At 40.1% G+C, this 24,000-nt stretch overlaps 1 protein-coding gene across 1 annotated transcript in view; it reads right to left on the bottom strand.

Moving 5' to 3' along the window:
* Positions 1 to 1,842: 1,842 nt before the first annotated feature.
* Positions 1,843 to 24,000, bottom strand: part of LOC126457350 (heterogeneous nuclear ribonucleoprotein U-like protein 1) — a 132,632-nt gene continuing 110,474 nt past the window's right edge. The window contains exons 14-17 of the mRNA XM_050093577.1: positions 21,187 to 21,400; positions 12,626 to 12,764; positions 9,546 to 9,751; positions 1,843 to 4,054 (exon numbers count right to left, since the gene is read on the bottom strand). Of these exons, the coding sequence (XP_049949534.1) occupies positions 3,935 to 4,054; positions 9,546 to 9,751; positions 12,626 to 12,764; positions 21,187 to 21,400 (679 nt within the window). The 3' untranslated portion in view covers positions 1,843 to 3,934. The remainder of the gene's footprint in view (positions 4,055 to 9,545; positions 9,752 to 12,625; positions 12,765 to 21,186; positions 21,401 to 24,000) is intronic.

The raw sequence follows: 24,000 nt of genomic DNA, 5'->3' as shown, positions 1-24,000 counted from the left end.
ATAGAAACAGCAGACATATTGTGTGCTGGCGGACTGGCAAGAATGTCAGTATGCTGTGTGTGAACTTATCACACCATTGCATCGTGTACTCATGTAAAGTTAGTAAGGTCTTTGCTTTTGTGGATTCAAGAATACTTTATCCTATGAACTTCAGAAATGACGTAAGCGTACAGCCAGGTGGTCCATCAGTAACACAAATAAGCTGTCAGAAATAGTGCAACGCCTTGAAAGATTTAATAACACGACATATGGTCCAATGAAATCAGGACCTGTTGCATTTATCTTCACAAGGGAAGATCACTTAAGCCACTCTTAGACGTTTCTGGAGTAGCCGACTCCAGACTTTCTAATCGGCTACATTCCCCAGCAAGGAGAGGTACTAGTATTAGCATTTTAAGATCAGAGTCTGCCTCACAGACGACCTCACACATCCCTAAATATAAATGGCAACAAATTACAAGCATGTATGAACAAACTATTTGAATACATGTCATCTGCACATTCTCTGAAGAAACCAACCAAAGATGAACATTTTATTTCGCGTAATGTGATAAAGATTACTTTGTTTTAGATTACCGAAATTGTTTCAAAAGCTGTTATCTGGAAATAAGAGTCAAAATATCACTGAAATCATGTTCCTACTAAAAATGAATAAATAAATAAATAAATGTTTCAAGTACCTACTGTGTAGCAATGGAATATTTTATTCTTTTTTATGCTGTGGGTCAAGTACATCCGATACATTATAACAATATTAATAGATTACCTACAGTTAAACATTAGGGAGAGAGTTTGTTTTCATTCAGAATTTCTCCAGCAAATGTCAATAGTGCTGCACAGTTTGAACAGTCATGTGACACAGTGCTAACCTAGGCGTATTGCGATGACAATTTCTGGCTCATTTCACATAATATTTAAGGAGTCTCTTCATATGCAGAAGTTATTCCAAGTTTTAGAACTACTGGCCAACAATTTATTCACTATAAAATACATTGTTACAAGTTAATATGTAAATTTCATCCACAGAACACTTCCAACTTCCTAACTTATTTTCTTGTACTAAGCGTGTTAGAATCACTGGATTTGATTGATGAAAAATACTTAGTAGTTCACTTTACTTTCGTTTCAAGAAGCTGAAAACCTGGAAGACCCAAACTTTGGGGTTAGGGACAAATCTTGTAATGGAAAACCGAACTTTACCTTAGCAGTAAATCTACGCTCTAAAAATATTCACAATATACCCCAACACCAGGAATCAAAATAAACAATATCTCTGTTATCATCAACTTTCCTACTATATGACTGAAATCTAAACAGTGTAGATGCTGTTTTGATACTCATGATCTGTGCTGGAACTGTCACACTCAAATAATATTGGTGTAGTCAAGGTGTCACACTTCAGTTTTCCACTCTTATATCTTCCTGGTCATCTTAGTATACAGCAGTTTATCTCCAGTAAATCACTACTGTAGCCACCGGAGTGTACATTTGGGTGCCTGTGTGTTAGTGTACTATTGCTACTCCACACATCAATCTGCTATACTTGACTGGTTGCTTTTCCTGTATCTTACATAAATCAGCACTTACCACATAAGGAGCACACACTGAAGTAAGACTTTCAGTTTTAACAATTTCTGCCACACTGTTCTCTCTCTCTGTGAAACACACACACACACACACACACACACACACACACACACACACACACACACACACACACAAAATAACCAATCACTCAAAATCAAGGTCACACATTTTTCATGTGCTGAAACTTGACTAAAGCAATTACAAAACTACTTAAATTTCTTGCAGAATAATAATTAATGTCACAAAAGCGGAACGTTTATGAGAATTTTGATTTTTATTGATTTGTACAATGTACAATAATTTTAAGTGCTTCGATACAGATATCACTTTAAGAATAGCTATGACAAGAAAGAGAAAATAGATGTGCCAGGAATGCCTCTTTTTTCTTCTCTCAACATCCAATATATCACCAGTAGTTGGATGAAGTGTCTGCTGCAATACTGTGTAAACTAAGATCACATTTTAAAACTTCATATGTAGTGACAATAGTTGCAAGATTATTACATCACTAAATTATGGCATCAGCAACAATTAAATTCAAAATTAACATGAAATGTGGAAAAGTCAGTAATATAAAATGTTATTGCAGGAAACAGTTTTGGAAATGTTTTAAATCAACTTCATGAGAAGGTCCAACAACTTTAACACAAAAATTCTTGCAGAAAAAAAGAAAAAGCAGTTGCCTGCCACAGGCTGCAATAAGGCAAACACCAATGTTGTTTACCTTAGCTTCTGAGGCCTACAGTTTTGATTAATCAAGACACAAAACTGGAATGAGAATGCAAACAAAACTGACGATCGGAGCATAATGTACAATACTGGAACACTAGGCAATTAATAATTGCCCAGCAACTTTCACCTTTTCTTCTTAAGCATTAAGTATGACCAATTTTACTCCAGCATGAAAGACCTTTTACTAGTATTGATTTATAGTAAACACAAAGCAAAGATTTGTTAACAGATGCACTGCTGTCATATGGGTGAAAGAAAATATTTAATTCCTTGTAATGTGAAAACAAAACTTGTTTTCAGAAGGAGAGGAAAAAAGCAAGAGGAAGGAAATACTGTTTTTGTACTGGCAAGTATTTCTCACTGAAATTACTTTCAAGATACCGTCAAGAACATTAATGGGAAAGTACAATAATTTTGAGTGCATGTTTTTGGAATGTGCAAAGAAATAAATTCAGCAATATTCTTGATCTCTATTACCTATCGAAATTGAAATGTGTTGTGTGTCACGCAGTGTGTATGTGTATGAGAAAGTTATAATTTATGTACCTTTTTAAAATTATACTTAATTCATTGAGTGTGGCACCATATTGGCATCATTGCCACCAAACTGAAAACAGCAATTCAAAAACAATTAAAAAAGCAAAATGCTTGAAACACACACTACTGCGATGGCAGCGAAGTGAATAAATTAACCAGAAATAACAACAGTACTGACTAGTTTACATTGCACACACAACAGCCAATCTGAGTTGACCTCTCCAATGGAACAGTCGATGGTTAGTAAGGAGCGTGAATTGCAAGAAATGTAGGAAATTACATTTGCATTTTGCAAGTGAATAGATGTTACTTAACTTCACAAACTACACTGCTGTTAAAACTAAAGTTACAAGAAACAATGAAATATCTCATGTATCACGCTAAGTGCTTCTCCCTTCACCACTGAAATCAATCAGTTTCTTTTGAGTGGCAGATAGTTAATGATTACTTTTTGTAAGCCTTCCCTACTGACATGTCAAAATTATCAGGTTACACGAGGAGGACAATGCTCTTTTCAGATCACACATTTTCACATAACAGAATTCAACTGCCAATTTCTCTAGAACACCACTAGAAAATTTTTGAAAAACTCTCTCACAATCGGCAGTGCGATGTTTTCAGATGTATTTTACTTAGGTAATACTGGAGTAGAAAAATTAATATTACACTATGGATGATGCCTGAAATAGCTATGCATATCTTATTGTACTTTATCCGAATTAAAATGATATTTAATGAGTTCCAATAAAATAGAATTTTCAAAATGAATTGCACACCACTATACGTAATGGTCATGGTAATTATACATACATTTATTCTTTTCTCACATTCACATAAATCTGGTAATTTCATTGTAACACAAAATACAATAATGAACTACAAGAGCTTACTGTCAGAAAATACTTTCTTCAGTTTTACATGTACTCTTAAAACTACTGAGCTATGAAGCACTGTCTGTCATACCTCAAAATCAAAAATGCTTTAACACTGTGTACTTGTGTATCTAGTGTCAAGTCTGCTTTGTAACTCTTGTCTCCTGCTCACATCTAAAAAACTGATTTCATTTTGAATATGACATTTACTTAGGGTAGCCCCCACCAGGTGCTACATGCTGACTGGATCCATAATTGTAACCCTGTCCATATCCTTGCCATGTCCCTTGCTGCTGAGCAGGACCACCATAGGAGTCTGTATTCGTCTGCATAAACAATAAAAGAATGCGTTAAGTATTATGTAACAAAAATGAAATTGTTTATTCTGAAATATTACATCATCTTAAAATTAAGACACTAATCACAATTCAAATTGTAACATTATGCCTATGGCAGAAAAAAGTTTTTATGTTCATGCATCTCTAAAAACCAACAGGCAAAATGTGGATGCACTATTTCAAAAGTTGGTATTACTTCAAATTCAACAATTAGAGCAACTTCAAAGCACACAGAACATATCTGCAAAACAATGCATTTAAAGAGATGAACTACATTTTGATTTTTGAGAGAGATCTTTGAACCATTCATCATGCATTACAGCACATACTTTAAATAATGTCTGCGTAAAGCTAGAATCTTTGAATACAATACTCCTTGCTATTTCACAGAATGTACAAAATGTTACATCTAGACTAACTCCACTGCAACAACAACAGAACACACACAATATCTTTAATGACATCACCTCAGATCCCCCTATCATTTGAAATAGATAATTTGGCAGCTCACCAGGCTCATTTCAGCATTGTGTAGTACCCACAAGGTGAGGTGCTTTCCTGAACAACAAATCTCTTTCCAAACTATGATTTCATCTCCGTTATTGGGTTAAGAATTATTTGTATTTTGATAAATTCTTTATGTTGACCACTTATTTTGAGCTTAAGATATTGTCTACTAGTATACTATTAGTATACACCATTTGGATGACAACACCAATGCTAAAAAGTCTTGCAAAAGACTAATGAAACAACAAAACAATCAATTACTGATAAAATTATTTAATTAAATAGTTAGAAAATCTACTCACGAAACGGTGGCATTTGCGTGTGTGTTCTGCCGCCGCTTGGCGAATAGATTTTTTATCTATTCAACTAAAAGACTAATGAAGTATCACACCTTTCTTTAGCACAAACACCACTGGAAACCTTTTGTTTCCTAAAGTCTTTAAGTGTAGCCATGCAGAAACTACAGCTGCAGGAGCATAATACTTTTGCAGAATTTTATCATGTACATACAATCATCTCTCCACACAATCTTGCTAACAATCACAGCAATTATTTATGCAATAAAGCCTTTTCTTAAAAGTGCTGTTTATTACAGAGGTAGGCAAAGGTAAATACGAGTCAGAATGTTTATTGGTGATTACTCTGCATGAAAATATGAAGAAATGGCTTTGCCAGTCACTTTACTAAAGGCCGCTGCAGCCTTTTTACAAGAACAAGTCTATCAAGACTGTTTAATGACTATCCCCTGTACCCATCCACTTCCACTTCAGGACCACCACTGATAAGTCTTACAACAAAGGCAGAACATCTGAAACCACACATGGTTTACTAACTTACACATGTTCGCTGCACTTCTTTTCAATCAAACATCTTCCTTTCCTGTGTAAATCAATGAAGTGCAGGAAACTGACTTTATTATAGATGTGGGGGACATTTATGTTCAGCCGTCAATTTTTCCCTGCCAGCAGAAAGCTCAGTCACTAGCAGTGGCCCATGTGCAGCAAGATAAACAGCAACATGAAAGCTGATGTTTTAAATTTCACACTTAAAAAATAATTCATGGGAGAGGACCATAGAGACATACCATCATTTCAGAGCTGCACAGATTACAAACAAAGGGACCTCCCTGGCAGGCTCCACAGCTAGGATCCATAAAATTACAGACTCCCAAACGCGAGTTTGTTGCAGAATCTGTGAGCATTTTCTACATTTGATTATGGCAAGTTTCCTTCAGACAGAAAAATCTCCTGTCCACGAATTAGCATCTATTTTGAAAGCACTTGTCTGACACTCAGATTCCATATTGCTAGATTTTTGGGAAGCACCGATACAGGGACACACGGTGGACTTAATTGAGGTCCAAGCTTATGGAAAAGTTCTTAGAAATGTCTCTGTAAGGTTTTTTACCTAACAGAAACAAGCATGTACTGCTGGGTAGCAAGTGTTCATCAGAGTTAGAGATGTCATTAAGAGTGCCCCAGGGAAGTGTGATAAGACCATTACTCTCTCTATATACATAAACAATCTGACATACAGGGTGAAGAGCAATCAGATCGAGTGTCAATGAGACTGTAGTGTACAGGGAAGTTTTATTGCTGAGTGACTTAACAAGATACAGCAGGACTTTGACAGTATTTCTATTCAGTGTGATGAATGATAGCTTTCTCTAAATGTAGAGAAACTTAAGTTAATTCAGACAAGTTGGCAAACAATTCTGTGATGTTCGAACACACATTTTCGGTGTTATACTTGCCACAGTCACATTTCTTAAATATCTAGGCGCAATGCTATGAAGTGACACAAAGTGAAATAGGCACATGAGAACTGTAATAGTGAAGGTAAATGGTTGACTTTGGCTTACTGAGAGAATTATAGGAAAGTGCAGCGCATCTGTAAGAGATGATCATGCATAGAACACTTATATGAGTCCTTCTCGAGTACTACTCTGTGTTTGGAATCCACACCAGGTTGGATTAAAGGAAGACACTGAAGCAATTCAGAGCCATGCCACTACTTTTGTTACTAGTAGGTTTGATTGACAAGTGTTACGGAAATGTTTCGTGAACTACAATTGGAATCCCTGGAGGGAAGATGTTCTTTTAAAAGAACACTATTAACAAAATTTAGAGAACCAGCATTTGCATCTGACTGCAGAGTGATTCTACTGCTGCCAACATACATCTTGTGCAAGGACTGTGAAGATGAGGTAAGAGAAATTAGGACCTGTACAGAGGCAGACAGACTGTCTTCTTTCCCTCAATCCGGTTGAGAGTAGAACAGGAAATGTGACTACTAGTAATGGGCCAAGATATCCTCTCCAACACACACCATATGGTGGCTTACTGAATAATATGTACTGTAGATGAGCGAGGATAAGTAGTGAGCACTCATTGGATTTCAATATTTTATTAAATAACAGATAAAATTGAACAGCGATATTGCATCAAATTAAAAAAAGGTGGGGGACACCTCACCCCAGCAGAAATCATTTCCAAGATTAAACAGACTTGCATTGACGATGCTGTGAGCAATTCACAGATAATGGAGTGGTACACACATTTCAAAGAAGGCCACCCACTGAACCACGTAGAGGCAGACCCTAAATCATACAAAAAGCAGAGCCATTGAACAAGCATATGTTTTTGGTCATGAAAGACTGTTGTATCACAGTAAAAAGCCTTGCAAATGATGTGGGTAACCGCTTGATTACTACATTCAAATTTGACCAACCATTTCTGCATGAGGAGTCTCTCTGAAGTACGTAACGAAACTGTTGACAATGAAGCAGAACCAACATCAGAAAATTGGAAAAGACAATGTAGACAGTAAATCCCATTCTGTGTGACTTGGCTATTTTCCAAGCTGAAATACCCCTGAAAGGAACTTGATTACAGTCAAAAAAAGACATCATGCAGAATGCAATGGCCTGACAGATCGACATTCCAAAGGATGCATTAACAATGGCAGGAGTGCTGGGAGAAGAGTGCGCGTTTTCAAGGAGACTACTTTGAAAGTGATTGGATTCTGTATCTTCAAATCAATAAATGTGTTTCTACTAAGCAGAAGTTGAATACGTTTTGAACATATCTCGTGTACAGGAATGACCATCACTAAAATGATTGAACAAACCACCACCACCACCACAGTATTTTCATCCTCCTATTTTATTTTATTACTCTTATATTTATAGTTCTCTCTCAGTTTTTAGCTGTACTATTAATTTACATTTAATTTCATTTCCTCTTATCTTTTTATCTCATTCTATCCTATTACCTTTGGACTGAGGCATAGTGTAGAATATATATGGGGTGAGGATAGCTCACCAAACCACAACTGTCCAGTGACATCGTTGTAACTGTTTACATTTTGTGCCAAGACAATAACTTTAATATTACACATTTATTCTGTACTCACACTTTCTTTTGTTAGTAACACCAATTACAAGTAACTGTTGCTGTTACCAATGCAAATCTAAATATGTAAAAGGAGTTACTTTTCATTGTTGTACCACAAAGCCAATTGACTTTGGAGACACTGTATAATGAGGTGACAAAACTCATCGGATAGTGATACGCACATATACAGATGACAGTAGTACCATGTACGCAAAGTATAAAATGGCAGTGCAACTGCCATCTGTACTCAGGTGATTCATGCGAAAAGATTTCTGTTGTGGCTAGATCACAGAAATTAAAAGACTTTCCTCAAGGAATGATAGTTTGAGCTACACGCAAGGGAGATTCCATTTCGGAAATCGTTGGGGAATTCAATTTTCCAAGATCTACAATGTCGAGAGAGTGCCAAGAATACCAAATTTCAGGCATAACCTTTCTCCACAGACAATCCAGTGGCCGATAACCCTTATGACTGACAGCAGCAGCATTTGAGTAGAGTTGGCAGTGCTAGCAGACCAGCAACATTGCGTGAAATTACCGCAGGCATCTATGTGACCGCAGGTATCTATGTGGTATCTATGATGAATGTATCAGTTTGGACAGTGTGTCAAAATTTGGCATTAATGGGCTGTATCAGAAGATAACCAATGCAGATGCCTTTGCTAACAGCATGATATCACCTGCAGCGTCTCTCCTGGGCTCATGGCTGTATAACGGTTGGACCTAGATAACTGGGAAAACTATGGCTTGGTAATATGAGTCCCAATTGCAGTTGGTAAAAGCTGATAGTAGGGTTCAAGTGTGGTACAGACCTTACAATGCCATGGATCCAAATTGTCAAAAAGGCTCTGTGCAAGCTGGTGCTGCCACCATAATGGTGGGGGCTGTGTTTACGTGGAATGAACTGGGTCCTCTGGACCAACTGAACTCATTGCATAACTGGAAATGGTTATGTTCAGCTACTCAAACTATATGCAGCCATTCAACGGTGGAATTTTTATTATCTACAATGGGCCATGACACTGGGCCACAATAGTTCGCAGTTGGTTTGAACATTCTGGAGAATTCAAGTGAATGATCTGGCCACCCAGAGCATGTGGCAAATCTCACAGAACATTTATGGGACATAATGAAGAGACCAGTTCGTGCACAAAATCCTGCACCAGTAACACTTTTTCAGTTATGGACAGCTATACAGGCAGCATGATTCAATATGTTTGCAGGGGACTTCTGACAAGTTGTTTATTCCATGCCATGTGAAATTGCTGCACTATGCCAGAGGCTCCACACCATGTTAGGCGGTACCCCATGACTTTAGTGTAGGTTTTCTCTATTTTCAACTGTCTTCTCTACAGATGGCTATCTCATCCTGGGGTCTTAGCAACCTTCCCTCCTTTTTAAACTCACCCATCTTGTTTTCTTTCCTACATCAGAAAGGAAGTAATAAGTTCTGGAAACTAAGAATAGTTTTTTTCCTCTTTTAAATGTGTATAGGCAGTACAAAAATTTTGCTTCCTGAAATATTGGCCAGCTTTTATATAAAATTTTAAAGTTGAAAATAAGAGCTTTAATTTTACCTGTCCCCATCCTTGATTGCTGGAACCATAACCTTGATTATAGTACTGTTGTTGATTCCAATTGTATGGTGTAGTGCTTCCATAACCCTGCTGTGAATAGCTTTGTTGACCGTATCCTGACTGCTGCTGTTGTGGAGGCTGTTGTTGATGCTGCTGTTGTGACTGCTGTTGCTGGTGGTGTGGTTGCTGTTGCTGCTGCCCATAACCTAATAATAAACACAGAAAATTTTCTTAACATGCCACAAACTATGGTATTGGGCAGTTACTCTCTATAATTTCTTGATTACAGTGAAACAAGTCAGCTTAACAAGGGTATAACACTAGTACAGAACTGGAACAAAACTTACGTATTTTATGGAAAGCTTGCCTGGAGTTTTCCCTACTTTTAATGGGACAAAGAGCAAATGGGTAAGAAAACTGGTGGAAGAATGTAAAGAAATGCAGGTCAATAACACAGGATCTTTTGAGGAGGGGGAGAGCAGTTTCTCCACCTTGCAGTACAATTAAAATAAAGTGCGACTTTTGACAGTTACCGTATTTACTCGAATCTAAGCCGCACTTTTTTTCCGGTTTTTGTAATCAAAAAAACCGGCTGCGGCTTACAATCGAGTGCAAAGCAAGCGGAAGTTCTTAAAAATGTTGGTAGGTGCCGCCACAACTAACTTCTGCCGTCGAATATATGTAGCGCTACACAGGCATGCTTTGTAGGCACAAAGATAAATACTGGTGCCAAAACCTCTGCGTCAGTTTTTTTTTAAAAAAGAAAGAAAGAAGAGAGAGAGAGAGAGAGAGAGAGAGAGAGAGAGAGAGAGAGAGAGAGGCGGAGACGAGCTTTTTTTTTCTCCGCCCCGAGTTTCGACCACTGCATTTTCATACATTATCCAATGAAGTAAATACAAATTTCGTATTGTTCATCTTCGAATGTAGCAACATTTCAATGTACTACGAAAATCCGACTGGTAAGACTGTTTGGGATGTTTGTCAATATGGCCAACTCTACGTTCTGAACTTTTCCCTACCTGTGAGAAGAGGTGGTTGCTAATAGGAACCTGATGATATGTGAATCACATGCAGTATTCTCTTCACCATAAGAATAATACGAATATAAACATTTTGCCATGTATCCTTTCGTGTTTGCTGCTATCTCATTTAAATCCTGTCTGTCCAATAAACTACGAAACTAGAGTGAGACAACAGCAAACGCGGAAGAATATACTTATCGTGTCATGTTTATATTCGTATTATTCTTATGCGTAATAGTGATACAGTCAGAAATGAAGCACGGCAACTGAAAAATCTAAGATGACTAATTTCTGTGCAGAATTTGATGTACTAAAGAAGCGGCCGCAAAGATTTTCGAACAGAGAAAAATTTTCGCTAAACTCTCATTCAGAACATCCTCTATCATTTGGTTCTTGTTGATCATTATCAAAGAAAGCAGCAGTGTAAGTAACAACAAATAAACAAATAGCAGTCTCTTGCCATTGTTTCGCTAATGAGACGATTCCTCTCTCTCTCTCTCTCTCTCTCTCTCTCTCTCTCTCTAACTGTAAGCGGCGGTAGCGCGCACAAAAGCAAGCCATGCCGCGAGCAGCGACAGGCCGTAAACACGCACTATCAGAATGCGACAAACAAGGCATGACATAGTACAGTAATGCATTTTCAGCTTAGAGTGACGTAAACACCTATAACAAAGAAAACGGCACTTATCAGATCAAAGCAAAATAAGCAAATCGATTCAAACCAGACGAAGCATGTGAAAAAGGAAGGGTACCCGTATAAATATGGACGGAGCGCCTGACTCATAGCAATGGCTACCTGGTATAGCTTAACTGCTAAGCTTACCACTTGAACCGAACTACTGTAGCTGTATCGTCATACATTCGACCTAAATTGTGTCTCATATTACAATGGACCAACTTTGTTTCGATTTGGAGATGTGGCCTAAAACTTTTCTCTCCCCTTGAATTTCGAGTCTCAAATTTCAGGTGCGGGTTAGATTCGAGAATTTTTTTTTCCTTTATTTCGAGTCTCATTTTTCAGGTGCAGCTTACATTTGAGGGCGGCTTAGATTCGAGTAAATACGGTATGCACTGAGTGAGTGGAGGTCAGTGTTGTTACCATCATGTGTGCAGTATATCATGCCCACTTTGGTGCACAAATTAGCTGTCAGTGAAGCATTGTTAAATAAAAAATGAAAATACCAAGAAGGAAACTTCTACATTAACCACGCATATTAATAAAATATTCACTGACATGTAATTTGAGTCTAAGGGAAGGATCATATCTTCCTCCGACACCAAACTGGCGTTGGAGCTGACAGGAATTACAAAATCTTCCATTTCTTCTCCTGGAAAACCTTGCAGCATCAGTGTGACTGACTACTGTACAGAACTAGAAACCTTTCAGGTGGTGTAACGTAAACAATAGCTGCTTTTGTTAGCATTTGCAATTTACTGAGCTTAAACTATTTTGTTTCTATCCAAGTCACTTTTCACTTGGGTCTAATTATGTTCAAGACTACTAAAATTACAAGGTATTCTGCCATATTGTATTATGCACTTTATCCATAGCCAGATTGTTGACACGGAAGCATCTTTTCTTTGCATGCACTATTTTACAACTTCTTCTCTTCTGCTGATTTATTAAAAGTGCAGCACGAAACTCTTCTTCCCATAACTTAGCAGCACTTGACAAATCATTTTCAAAGTCAGTCATAATAATCTGACATAATTAACCTGATGACAGGTTCTTGGTATCATTGATATCAAACTGTCCAGATACATGAAGTTCTATCAGGGAGAAAAAATGTATCAAAGGTAATACAATGTCAAAATTTTGTTTGGACCATGGATGTTTAGCTTGCTCTTCCAAAAGAAGCCATCAATCCCACTTTTTTGTCACTGATTACTCACATTTACTACCTGAATTGATGTTCAGCCCCAACAAAAACTGAAAGCATCAGACTGTAAAACTAGACACAGCACTGATGATTGAACTATACTGGTGGGAAGTAGACCAATGAAACAATCTCAAAGTAACGAACATTTCCAATAAATATATACAATATTTTTATTTACCTTTCCAGCTCTGCTGGGTGTTTTGTTGTCCCCAGCTTTGCTGATTATAATTCTGGCCCCAGCCTCCACCTGAGCTGCCACTACTGCTTACATTACTAGGTGTGGCCCCACTTCCTTGGTTGTAATTCCCCCAACCTCCCTGTGAAAACAGAACAGTGATTATTTGATATATTCACAAGTCTAATTCAGTGAAATACTGAATTTCTGACTTTGCTGAACTCTACATGTAACAAATATTTTATGAAACATATTCAACTATACAAAAGTGATGCAAGTCAAATTAACAAGTGCAGTGACTTCTAGTTAGAAAAGAAATGAAAGGTTTAACTGACAAAGGGACATCATCTGTCACAGGGCCTACCATTGTATTAGAGTTTACGGAGCCCTCCATTGTTTTCACTTCATTATGTGCTACATAGACAATTTTTTGTCACAACTCCAAGCTTTTGAAGCAACATGTACCTTCGTAAAAGTAAAGAAGGAGGAAGGGAAATATCAGGGGAGGTTAGGACAGATAACGTTGCCATGGACCACTCTGAATCCAGGTTAAGGGCTACATGTGACACAGGAGTATGAAAGGCAGCAAGGATACAGGAAAATGCATCAGACTGAGATGACAAAAATCATGTATTGGTAAACACTGCCTCCAGAGCAGTTTAAAACATTATCTCTGAAAATAAAAGCAGCTCTCCAAGTTAACTAAGAAGCAGTTCAATTGCCTGCCAACATTAGTCAAAGAATCTGGAAGACCATGGTGGGCGAGCCTAGAGGTAGGAGGGGTAAATTCCATCAGGATATGTGCCACTTTCCTTAAGACCCCTCAACGACAATAGCGAGTGGCTTACTAGAAGATAAAATAACAACTTATGGGTATCACTTATGTAGAGGCAACATAGGACAGTGGATTCCTTCTTCCTTCAGGGACGAAAAGCATGGAGATCATTAGAGGAAGCAGTAGCTAACCAGATGATCTATCTCCAAGTGAGTTTACACCCGCAGAACTGTGTCAAGACCATCAAAGCAAATGCTGTACAAGTAATGTGAGCAATAGCCTGGACACTGTTGGTTGAGTCACTGAAACATTAAAATATGATTGAGAAAGGCATGTTTAATAAAACGTAGTTTTTTTTAGCAGAGCTGATAGTCCTACACAAACCCAGCATTGAATGTTGTTCCTGACCAGCAGAGGATGGAAAGCACATCTCCTGTCCCTGGGTTTAGCATCATCAACGAAAATGATGGTAGCCCCCTGATACTCCTTAAGAACTGTGGAACAGATGCCTTAACATGCTGGAGGCAATGAACTTTAGATCCTTGAAACAAGAGTGGTCCTATTCGTTGTCTGGGTACTCATGAAGAAGGAGTGCATGGGAAAGCACAATCAACACAATCTAAGGAGGGTAGACGATAGTCCTAGCAGAGGGTCTAGGAGAGTAGACGATAGTCCTAGCAGAGGGTCTAGGAGAGTAGACGATAGTCCTAGCAGAGGGTCGAGGAGAGTAGACGATAGTCCTAGCAGAGGGTCGAGGAGAGTAGACGATAGTCCTAGCAGAGGGTCGAGGAGAGTAGACGATAGTCCTAGCAGAGGGTCGAGGAGAGTAGACGATAGTCCTAGCAGAGGGTCGAGGAGAGTAGACGATAGTCCTAGCAGAGGGTCGAGGAGAGTAGACGATAGACCTAGCAGAGGGTCTAGGAGAGTAGACGATAGACCTAGCAGAGGGTCTAGGAGAGTAGACGATAGACCTAGCAGAGGGTCTAGGAGAGTAGACGATAGACCTAGCAGAGGGTCTAGGAGAGTAGACGATAGACCTAGCAGAGGGTCTAGGAGAGTAGACGATAGACCTAGCAGAGGGTCTTGAGGCACATTTCAACTGGTAATCCCACCCTATTGAGTGTCAAGCGGTCAACAGCCCTTGCATTAAAAAGAATAGGATATATCAGATGATTAGGCAATTGTTCGGTGGTTATTGTGAAAATGACCAAGAGTTGTTATCGTCTAAACCGAAGACTTAAGAGCCACACTTCACTGAAGAGCAGGTATACAGGACTAGTCTAACTATACAATAATGTACTGTGTACAATAACTTCAAAGCCAAAGAGTGCAACAGTTCACTTAATGTGACAGTCAACATATATTTTAGTACGTAACTATAAGATCCAGATAGCAGTGGACTATGAATGCAGATTACATCGGAAGTGCAAATCAAAGTTGGCAGAACAGTTTTTCATAGGTCAGCGATTGTTCTCTGCTGTGCTTGAATTATCACAAAATTTCTAGTGTAGTTAGCAATATTCAGATGGCCCATTATTGGATATTAATTTTTTAAAGTAAATGTAAACAGTGAATATTATTGTTTAATGGTCCTCGATTTCATTGTCCAACTTAAGACGAAATCAACTACTGATAGTTTCAACACGGTGGTGTTACTGCACACACAGCTAACACTACACTTCGTCCCAAACAGTATTTTGAGAACTTGTGTCATCTCGAAAAATCTATGGCCCCTCTTTCACTAGACCACATCCACCACAATTTTGCTCTGGGGAGTAGCAAAATACGTAACATATCACAATTGCCTATGAATGTTATGTGACTTAAAAACTGATTAAACTGCGTACGCGAGAAGCATATCACAATCAGATCTGCGGAAAGTGTTTTCCACTAAACTTATGCAGTTCAGTCTCCCAACATATGTGGTGACTGCACACCAATTTCCCAAACATCCCGTATCATGCCACGTCAAGGCTCTTGTTGTATTTTATTGATTTAACTGAAGAGTTAACCTTAGGGAGATATGCCATGGTACTATTACAGAGTGATGAATATATGCTATGTACATTAGGCCTACAACAGATTCTTCAGTTCTTGTAGGCACAATCTTTTGAAGTAATAATATTGCAGTGCACATGCTAAAGTGACAATAATTTCAGCTGGACAAGATTTACAAAGGGTGATAATTACTCCCTGAAAATAATATAACCTCCGACACATTTGAAACAAGAATTCACATGCCATGATACAGGTTAATCCATAACTCGTAGTGAGATTATGGTTTTAGTCAGCTTCAACATCTTAACTGAACAAAATTTTACTGGTGATATGAAGATTTTTCAAATCTTTAAATGAACTTTAAACGGTAGGTCCAAAATCATACACAACATTGATTGTGTAACAACTCAGCTTGTAGTAATTGTTCAAAGTGACGACAGAAGATCTCAATGCATGTACTGCAACGGTGCATGCAATTCTGCTGCACTCTCACAAAGCTACTGGATGTCAGTTTTCCAATGCAACAGATAGTAGGTGGTAAACAGTGTACAGTCCTGACCACCAGACAGACATACTGTATACAGCTTAGCACATAGAACGTGTCTCATGTAATGTCATTTGGCATCGCACTGGCACATTAATCTGTGGCACATGCAAATCACTGTGCCTGGTGTCAGTTGTCCATTGCATTCAAGCAGCTTGAATTGTGTCCATGGCGAGATGTGTTACCGTGTACAGTGCGTGGCGCATAGTCAAAGATGGAACATTACTCATCACAGGATTTGGCAGACATGAAATTAATGTACTGTGCGCCAGGATGTCGTGCCTGTAAAGTGACACGAATATACAGAGAAAGCTTTCCCAACAGGCTTCTTTCTAACATGGATACCACCGCCCACCCAGTAATAAGCACTCATCAACTTGCAGTGAAAAGCACACTTTGAAACATACAGTGTGGGGAGTATACTGGTGGGAAAGGTATTACACCCCTATCAAAGAATGTGTGCAAGCACTGGGACCAACAATTTTGGGTCCCATGTACACTTCTGTCAATGGATTATCCACCTCAGAGCTGAAATGCCATATTTTGTACAATTTTATGGAGGCCTCATTTAACCATGATGGTGTTTTCAACTGCCATGTCTGGATTGAGGACAATCCTCATGTGAACAATATCAGAGGCCATCAGCAACAATTCTTTGTCAATGTATGGGTGGGTGTTGTCCATCATCAGCTAACAGGACCTTTATAATTTTCAAGAATTGGTGCACATCGAAGTTGCGGACTCACTGTGAGTGATATACACTCCTGGAAATGGAAAAAAGAACACATTGACACCGGTGTGTCAGACCCACCATACTTGCTCCGGACACTGCGGGAGGGCTGTACAAGCAATGATCACACGCACGGCACAGCAGACACACCAGGAACCGCGGTGTTGGCCGTCGAATGGCGCTAGCTGCGCAGCATTCGTGCATCGCCGCCGTCAGTGTCAGCCAGTTTGCCGTGGCATACGGAGCTCCATCGCAGTCTTTAACACTGATAGCATGCCGCGACAGCGTGGACGTGAACCGTATGTGCAGTTGACGGACTTTGAGCGAGGGCGTATAGTGGGCATGCGGGAGGCCGGGTGGACGTACCGCCGAATTGCTCAACACGTGGGGCGTGAGGTCTCCACAGTACATCGATGTTGTCGCCAGTGGTCGGCGGAAGGTGCACGTGCCCGTCGACCTGGGAGCGGACCGCAGCGATGCACGGATGCACGCCAAGACCGTAGGATCCTACGCAGTGCCGTAGGGGACCGCACCGCCACTTCCCAGCAAATTAGGGACACTGTTGCTCCTGGGGTATCGGCGAGGACCATTCGCAACCATCTCCATGAAGCTGGGCTACGGTCCCGCACACCGTTAGGCCGTCTTCCGCTCACGCCCCAACATCGTGCAGCCCGCCTCCAGTGGTGTCGCGACAGGCGTGAATGGAGGGACGAATGGAGTCGTGTCGTCTTCAGCGATGAGAGTCGCTTCTGTCTTGGTGCCAATGATGGTCGTATGCGTGTTTGGCGCCGTGCAGGTGAGCGCCACAATCAGGACTGCATACGACCGAGGCACACGGGGCCAACACCCAGCATCATGGTGTGGGGAGCGATCTCCTACACTGGCCGTACACCACTGGTGATCGTCGAGGGGACGCTGAATAGTGCACGGTACATCCAAACCGTCATCGAACCCATCGTTCTACCATTCCTAGACCGGCAAGGGAACTTGCTGTTCCAACAGGACAATGCACGTCCGCATGTATCCCGTGCCACCCAACGTGCTCTAGAAGGTGTAAGTCAACTACCCTGGCCAGCAAGATCTCCGGATCTGTCCCCCATTGAGCATGTTTGGGACTGGATGAAGCGTCGTCTCACGCGGTCTGCACGTCCATCACGAACGCTGGTCCAACTGAGGCGCCAGGTGGAAATGGCATGGCAAGCCGTTCCACAGGACTACATCCAGCATCTCTACGATCGTCTCCATGGGAGAATAGCAGCCTGCATTGCTGCGAAAGGTGGATATACACTGTACTAGTGCCGACATTGTGCATGCTCTGTTGCCTGTGTCTATGTGCCTGTGGTTCTGTCAGTGTGATCATGTGATGTATCTGACCCCAGGAATGTGTCAATAAAGTTTCTCCTTCCTGGGACAATGAATTCACGGTGTTCTTATTTCAATTTCCAGGAGTGTATATCGAATGTTCGACTGTCGAGTCTCTAAGCAAGAAATACGGATGCTGCTTTATACTTTGACAGCGGAACATTGGCCGATAGCAGTAAAATAATATGTAAAGGGGGATTGCCCAGAAAGTAATGCACCACATTCTTTTCTTCAACAATTCTTTGTTGAACATAATGAGAATTACACACACGAAAGAATGGAGCTTTATCTACACACACTATTTTACAACGTAATCTCCACCCCATTCTATGGCCTTCCTCCATTGCAAAACAAGGGCATGTATGCCCTCTGGCTACCAATCCTTGTCCTGGAGGTGGACCAATGCTTCACTGTCATTGTCCTCAAAATATCTTCCTTTAATGGCAAATGACATCAGCTAGCTGCAACAGGTCAGGTGTGACAGCTGTGGATGGTCTCCCCAATTGCCGCAGATTGTGGACCTCCACCGAACAGCCTTCTGATGACCTCACCCTCTGTGCCCAAAAACTAATTTAACTTCTGTTGACAGCAGATGCTCCATAGACTTTGCACAAGCATTTGTGAATATTCCCCACAGTTTCTTTCTCTGCAGTGAGAAATTCAATGACTGCAAGTTGCTTGTAATGTACATCACCTACATACACTATTTGGAAACTGTCCTGCAGCTGCACTACCTGTCAGAAGTGATGGAAACCTAACGCACTCACTCACAAGACTTCAAATAATGCATATGTACTGTTTCGCATTCGTAGCACTGCTTTTGCCTGAGAAAAAAAATGTGGTGCATTACTTTCTGGGCAACCCTCATATAAAACCAGCCTCCTTTAGACAGTGAGCACATGAAGCATGCTCTTGTTTTGTTTTCCGAAAAAGGGTTTGGCTGAAAACCCAATATCTTTTTGTTGTGTCTGGCTGAAACTCAATGTTTCATCTTCACAGTGAGTAGTGAAACTATTGTTTTCATAATATTGTTGATTTCCAATCTGGACTTCCCATTGCTTAGAAAGTAATTTGTATTAGGCACCCCTGTTCTACAACACCTGGAAGCTGCCTAGTAAACATCCATTATAATTTTATTGTGGGCTTGACAGCCAAATTGGCAACAAATTGCTCAGTGTGAGCTCGGAACCTAAAGTGATTAACACACACATGCACATTCACCCAAGTAGGCATGCCTCACGAACAGATGACTGCTACCTCCAGCCAATGATGCTAGAATGCAACTGTCATGAAGAATGGAAGCAGCAATCTGGAGTGGGGTGGGGATGGGGGAAGCTAGGAAGGTAAGGGTGGGGGGAGGAATGCTATCGGACAGTGTACATGTCTGATGTGTGCAGATACTAGATAGCAGCAGGGCAAGCCTCCCAAGCACAATGGGGAGAAGGGAGAGGCTGTAGGGTGGTATACGATATGGCTGCTTTCACAGACAGCCCCGTCTTTGATGGGGTAGGGTAGGTTAGCCTGTGACAAGACTGGAATCTGATGTGATGAGTGCAGGGACTGGGCAGATCTTACACCTGGTTCTTCCATAGAGATATTATCTCTGTGGCATTGGAATGGCATTAGAAGTGGCTCAGGGACAGCATAGGACACTGTGGAGGTTGGGTGGGTAGAGGCTGGGTGGGCAACAGAACACCACTTTAGGAGGGATGGGAAGGACCTCAGGTAGGCTGCCCCTCATATCAGGGAATAGCGACAGGTAATCAAAGCTCTGACAATGTATGTGGTTCAGTTGTTATAGCCTGGGATACTCCTTTGCAGGTGGTTCTTGGGGTGGTGGGAGAATTGGGGATGTGTGTAGGGATATTGCATGGGAAATCTGCACTAGGACTGGTGGAAAGGCCTGCCTGTGAAGGCCTTTGTGTGACCTTCAGTATGCTGTGCAAGGGAGTTCTTGTCACTTCAGATAAGCCTTTCCCTACTGGCCAGGTTGTATGGGCGAGATCTTTTGGTGTGAAACAAATGACAGCTATCGAAATGCACATACTGTTCGTGGTTGGTGGGTTTAATGTGGACACAGGTGTGGATGAAGCAATCAGAGAGTAGGTGGCAGAGTGGGTTGAGGAGGACCAGATGAAGCATATGGGAGAGAAAGTGTTGAGCTTGTGAAGGAAAGAAGGAGGGAGTCGTGGTCCAGAGTCCACATCATGAAGATACCATGAATGAACATTATACAGACCAGGGGATTGGGAGGCTCTGAAGGTTTCCTCTAGATACTCCCTTAACAGGTTGGCATAACAACCCTCACACCCATGATCTTGCCACTAACACTACCCATCCCAACATCCTTCACAGACTCCAAACCTACAACCTCATTCCTTATAAACCTTAATAACTGTAAGGTAGTGTACAAATACTTCTCTGAGGAAAGATATAAACACAAATACAAAACACAGCCATGGGTACCTGCATGGCAGCATTTCTTTAGAGCAGCGTGCACTTGTTAAAAATACTTTCTAGTAGCTGTTACACCACAGGCAGAATGGAGAGGTGTCAGAAAATAAATCATGATGCTGAAAGTAGACACTGTACAGGAAACAATATAAACTAACAATCAAATTTCACTATTGTATTACTAGCACTAATGTCTGGCTGTTTCCTGTTCTTCCTTGGTTTACTCTTCATTGTAGAGTCCATACTGTAAATATACTCTAGTCACAGCTGCACTGTACACTCCAGCCACTGCTACACCACTTCTCGCCACTGTAAAATCAATAATTATGCTATTTATTTGGGGAAAAATGATCATCATCCATTACTGCTTGTTTTAATAGCAGTGGAGCCTTTATACTGAACAGCAATGAGAAATCACAATATATGTTTGCTCTTGAAATTTTAAATTCTGATACAGTGCAATAAACATTGACCTACTTATAACAGCCCATAAATATTAACTCAGAGGCATTACATGAAAATACTTTTAACTTACAACCACAGTGCAAGGAAAGAATACTTACAACTGTGACGTCATAATGCCAAGTATTCAGCTTTTGAGAAGTTTTAGTTTTGAAACAACTTTAATCCCATCCAATCTATTTAACAATTACACACATACAAATTTGCCAACTTAACAGATAAGGCAGAAAAGAACTTACTTTGCCACCAGAACTCTGGCTGCGGTTCTGATTCCCACTTGGACGATTACGATCATAGCCACCACGTCCTGAATCACTTCTACCACCTCTGCCACCACCATGACTGCTACCACCGCTTCCGCCACTGCCGCCACCACCTCTCCAGCTACTACCACCATGACTGCTACCAGTACTTCCTCCACCTCCACTACGGTAGCCTCCAGAATGTTGCTGCCTACAATAATAATAATAATAATAATAATAATAATAATAATAATAGGAAGATTTATGCAAACAATGTCTACTAATTAAAATTTTTAAATGCAAGTTTCTAGTGCTGTCCACTTTGCAGCAGCTCTAAATAAATTACAGTAGTTAAAAAAAAAAAGGTCTCTTCATGCTACACACGATGTGCAGCATGCAAAAGGTGTTATTTTGAACTACTGTAATTTTTAAATGGTGGTCCAAATACAAGGGTATCTGACATCATGGCAGCATCACAGGGGATTTTGCTTTGGAGTAAAATTGCAATGCTACCCAGCAAAGTTGGTACAAGGAATGCCAAATACAACTGAGTGTCAAACAATTATCAAATTGTGAAACTTGATCTTCTCCCAATGTACGGAATATTCAAATAACTTACAAGAATTCAGCCAGGTAGCACTGTTGACCACACAATAATATTCAAGGCACAAACTGAGCAAAGACTGTTTTGCATGGCAACTGACACCTTTGCAGAAAAAAAAAAACACACTGTAAATGACTAGTGACACCTATGCTTCTATTAGCATAGTAACTTAATAGTTTAATTTGAACAGTTTCCATAATAACTTAGTAACGGGAACTGTACACCACAATCTCAGCATTTTCGTATTGCATGTAATGGCCAGTACTACATCCATGTTCTGCAATCAGAGATTTGTTTGGCTGTTCAGAGTGTGTTTGATGCCTTGTTCTAAGGGACAGGGCAGAGAATGGTGGGGGGTGGAGGGGGGAACCTACACAAAAATACCACGATTATCCTCTATAGACCCTGAGGGGGCACTAACCTTAGATGGTGGCCAGAAAATACAGAGCTGGAGGTTTTTGTTTAAATTCTACCAGCAGTCCTGTTCTCTCCCTGGTCAAACGAAACATGGGCAACATTAATGCCACTTACTCATCCACTGTTAATATTCCATTATCGGCAATGTCCAACAGTCATCTAAGAACAGCTGTGTGGAATCTATTTTTCCCCTTTACAATTATTAATCCTTTGACTGCTGTGGAATTGTTAACATGTACCACTACTACTGTCCCTGTGTGCTCTGGACACATTTACACACACCTTTCATCCTTCTGTCGAGTGCTCTGGATGCTAGCGTGCTTGATCCTTTGTTATTATGAAGTATGTTGTCCTTTATAAACAGGCAAATGGGAAAGTAGCTGCAGTTACAAAATTTTGAAAGTCTTTAAAATTGCTATGCTACTCATCACTTACACAGTTTACTTCAGAGTTTCACAAGTGCAATTAGTTTCAAATTTGGCACCAGCTATACTGACAAGATACATCAGTAACTATGAAATATTTGTGAGTTTACATTACATTACAGTCATAACACTGCAGCAGTTCACACACAGCAAGCATCACACTTAATGTCACAAACACACATGACAGGAGTACTTGCCTTAATGTGAATCTCATACAAATAAAAATTGCGACTGTTTTATATAAAAAATTCATTAATTTTTATCACTGCAAGCTTGTTTTTCAATGAATAAAATGAAATCATAAAATCAGACCTACTCCAACAACAGTGCCGAAAGCAATTCCTAGAACATATGAAACAATTACAATAATTTTCCATTGATTGTGTTCTGTGTGTTGTATGATTTTTGTTTACTCCTAGAATTGCTTCTGACTGCAAGAAGTCAGCAGTGAAGTTATCCGTGCCAGAAATATGAATTTCCTTCGTTATGAAACAACAGATAGCATGGGATGCTATTTTTGTTTTCTTCTTCAGTAGTCGGATGCAAAAAAATCGAAGTTGTTCCTGCTGCTGTGAAATTCCCAGAATCAGCATGCTGTGAAATTCCCAGAATCAGCAAATGTAACGAACTGTTCTCGAACAATACTAGAAACACACTATGACCACAAGGTGCAATACGATGCTGTATGTGCATCTGTTAGTGACAATGCTCTTTATATGACACTTTATGAAACTCTGATGGTCCTGATTGCCAAATGTGTAGTGTTGGGCTTGTACGCTCCGTTTGATTATCGGAAGTTGAACAACTGTTAAGTCCGATTTAAATAAAGTTACAGCAATAGTAAAGTCACTGATCATAAACACCAGAAAGTGCAAATGTAAATAACTGCAGTCTAAGAACGAAATTTCAAAGTAAGTTTATCTTTTTCCATTACTTCCTGTTTCTTGGTGGAACAGCCGGTTTGATCAGTGTTCCATTTGCAAAGCTACTTCTTAGGTATTACTGGCTTCTTTGAGCTGCCACAAATAAAAGTAGTAATTGTGGTGCACATTTTATACAAAATTTGACAGATGTGAATAGAATTTACACATATATGGTTTTTGTGCTTCTAACTTTAGTAGAAGACTCAAAGTATCCAATTATTTGAATGCTTTGCCAAAAACTTAATAACTAAGAATTAAATCGGGCATTTTTTATGCGAAGGACAGCTTTCACAGGCTACACAGCAAGTACTGTTTGCTTTAAACACTGCATCAAGCTGTATGCAAAGATGTGTTTGGCAAGGCAACTAATTCTACAAAGAGCAAACTGGTTCTGCCAAGAAACAAAGAACCAAAGCTTATAGGATTTGAGGCTTTTGCTCGG

This window comes from Schistocerca serialis, chromosome 2 (assembly GCF_023864345.2).
Source record: "Schistocerca serialis cubense isolate TAMUIC-IGC-003099 chromosome 2, iqSchSeri2.2, whole genome shotgun sequence".
NCBI lineage: Eukaryota > Metazoa > Arthropoda > Insecta > Orthoptera > Acrididae > Schistocerca > Schistocerca serialis.
This window is presented reverse-complemented; position numbering and strand designations above follow the sequence as displayed.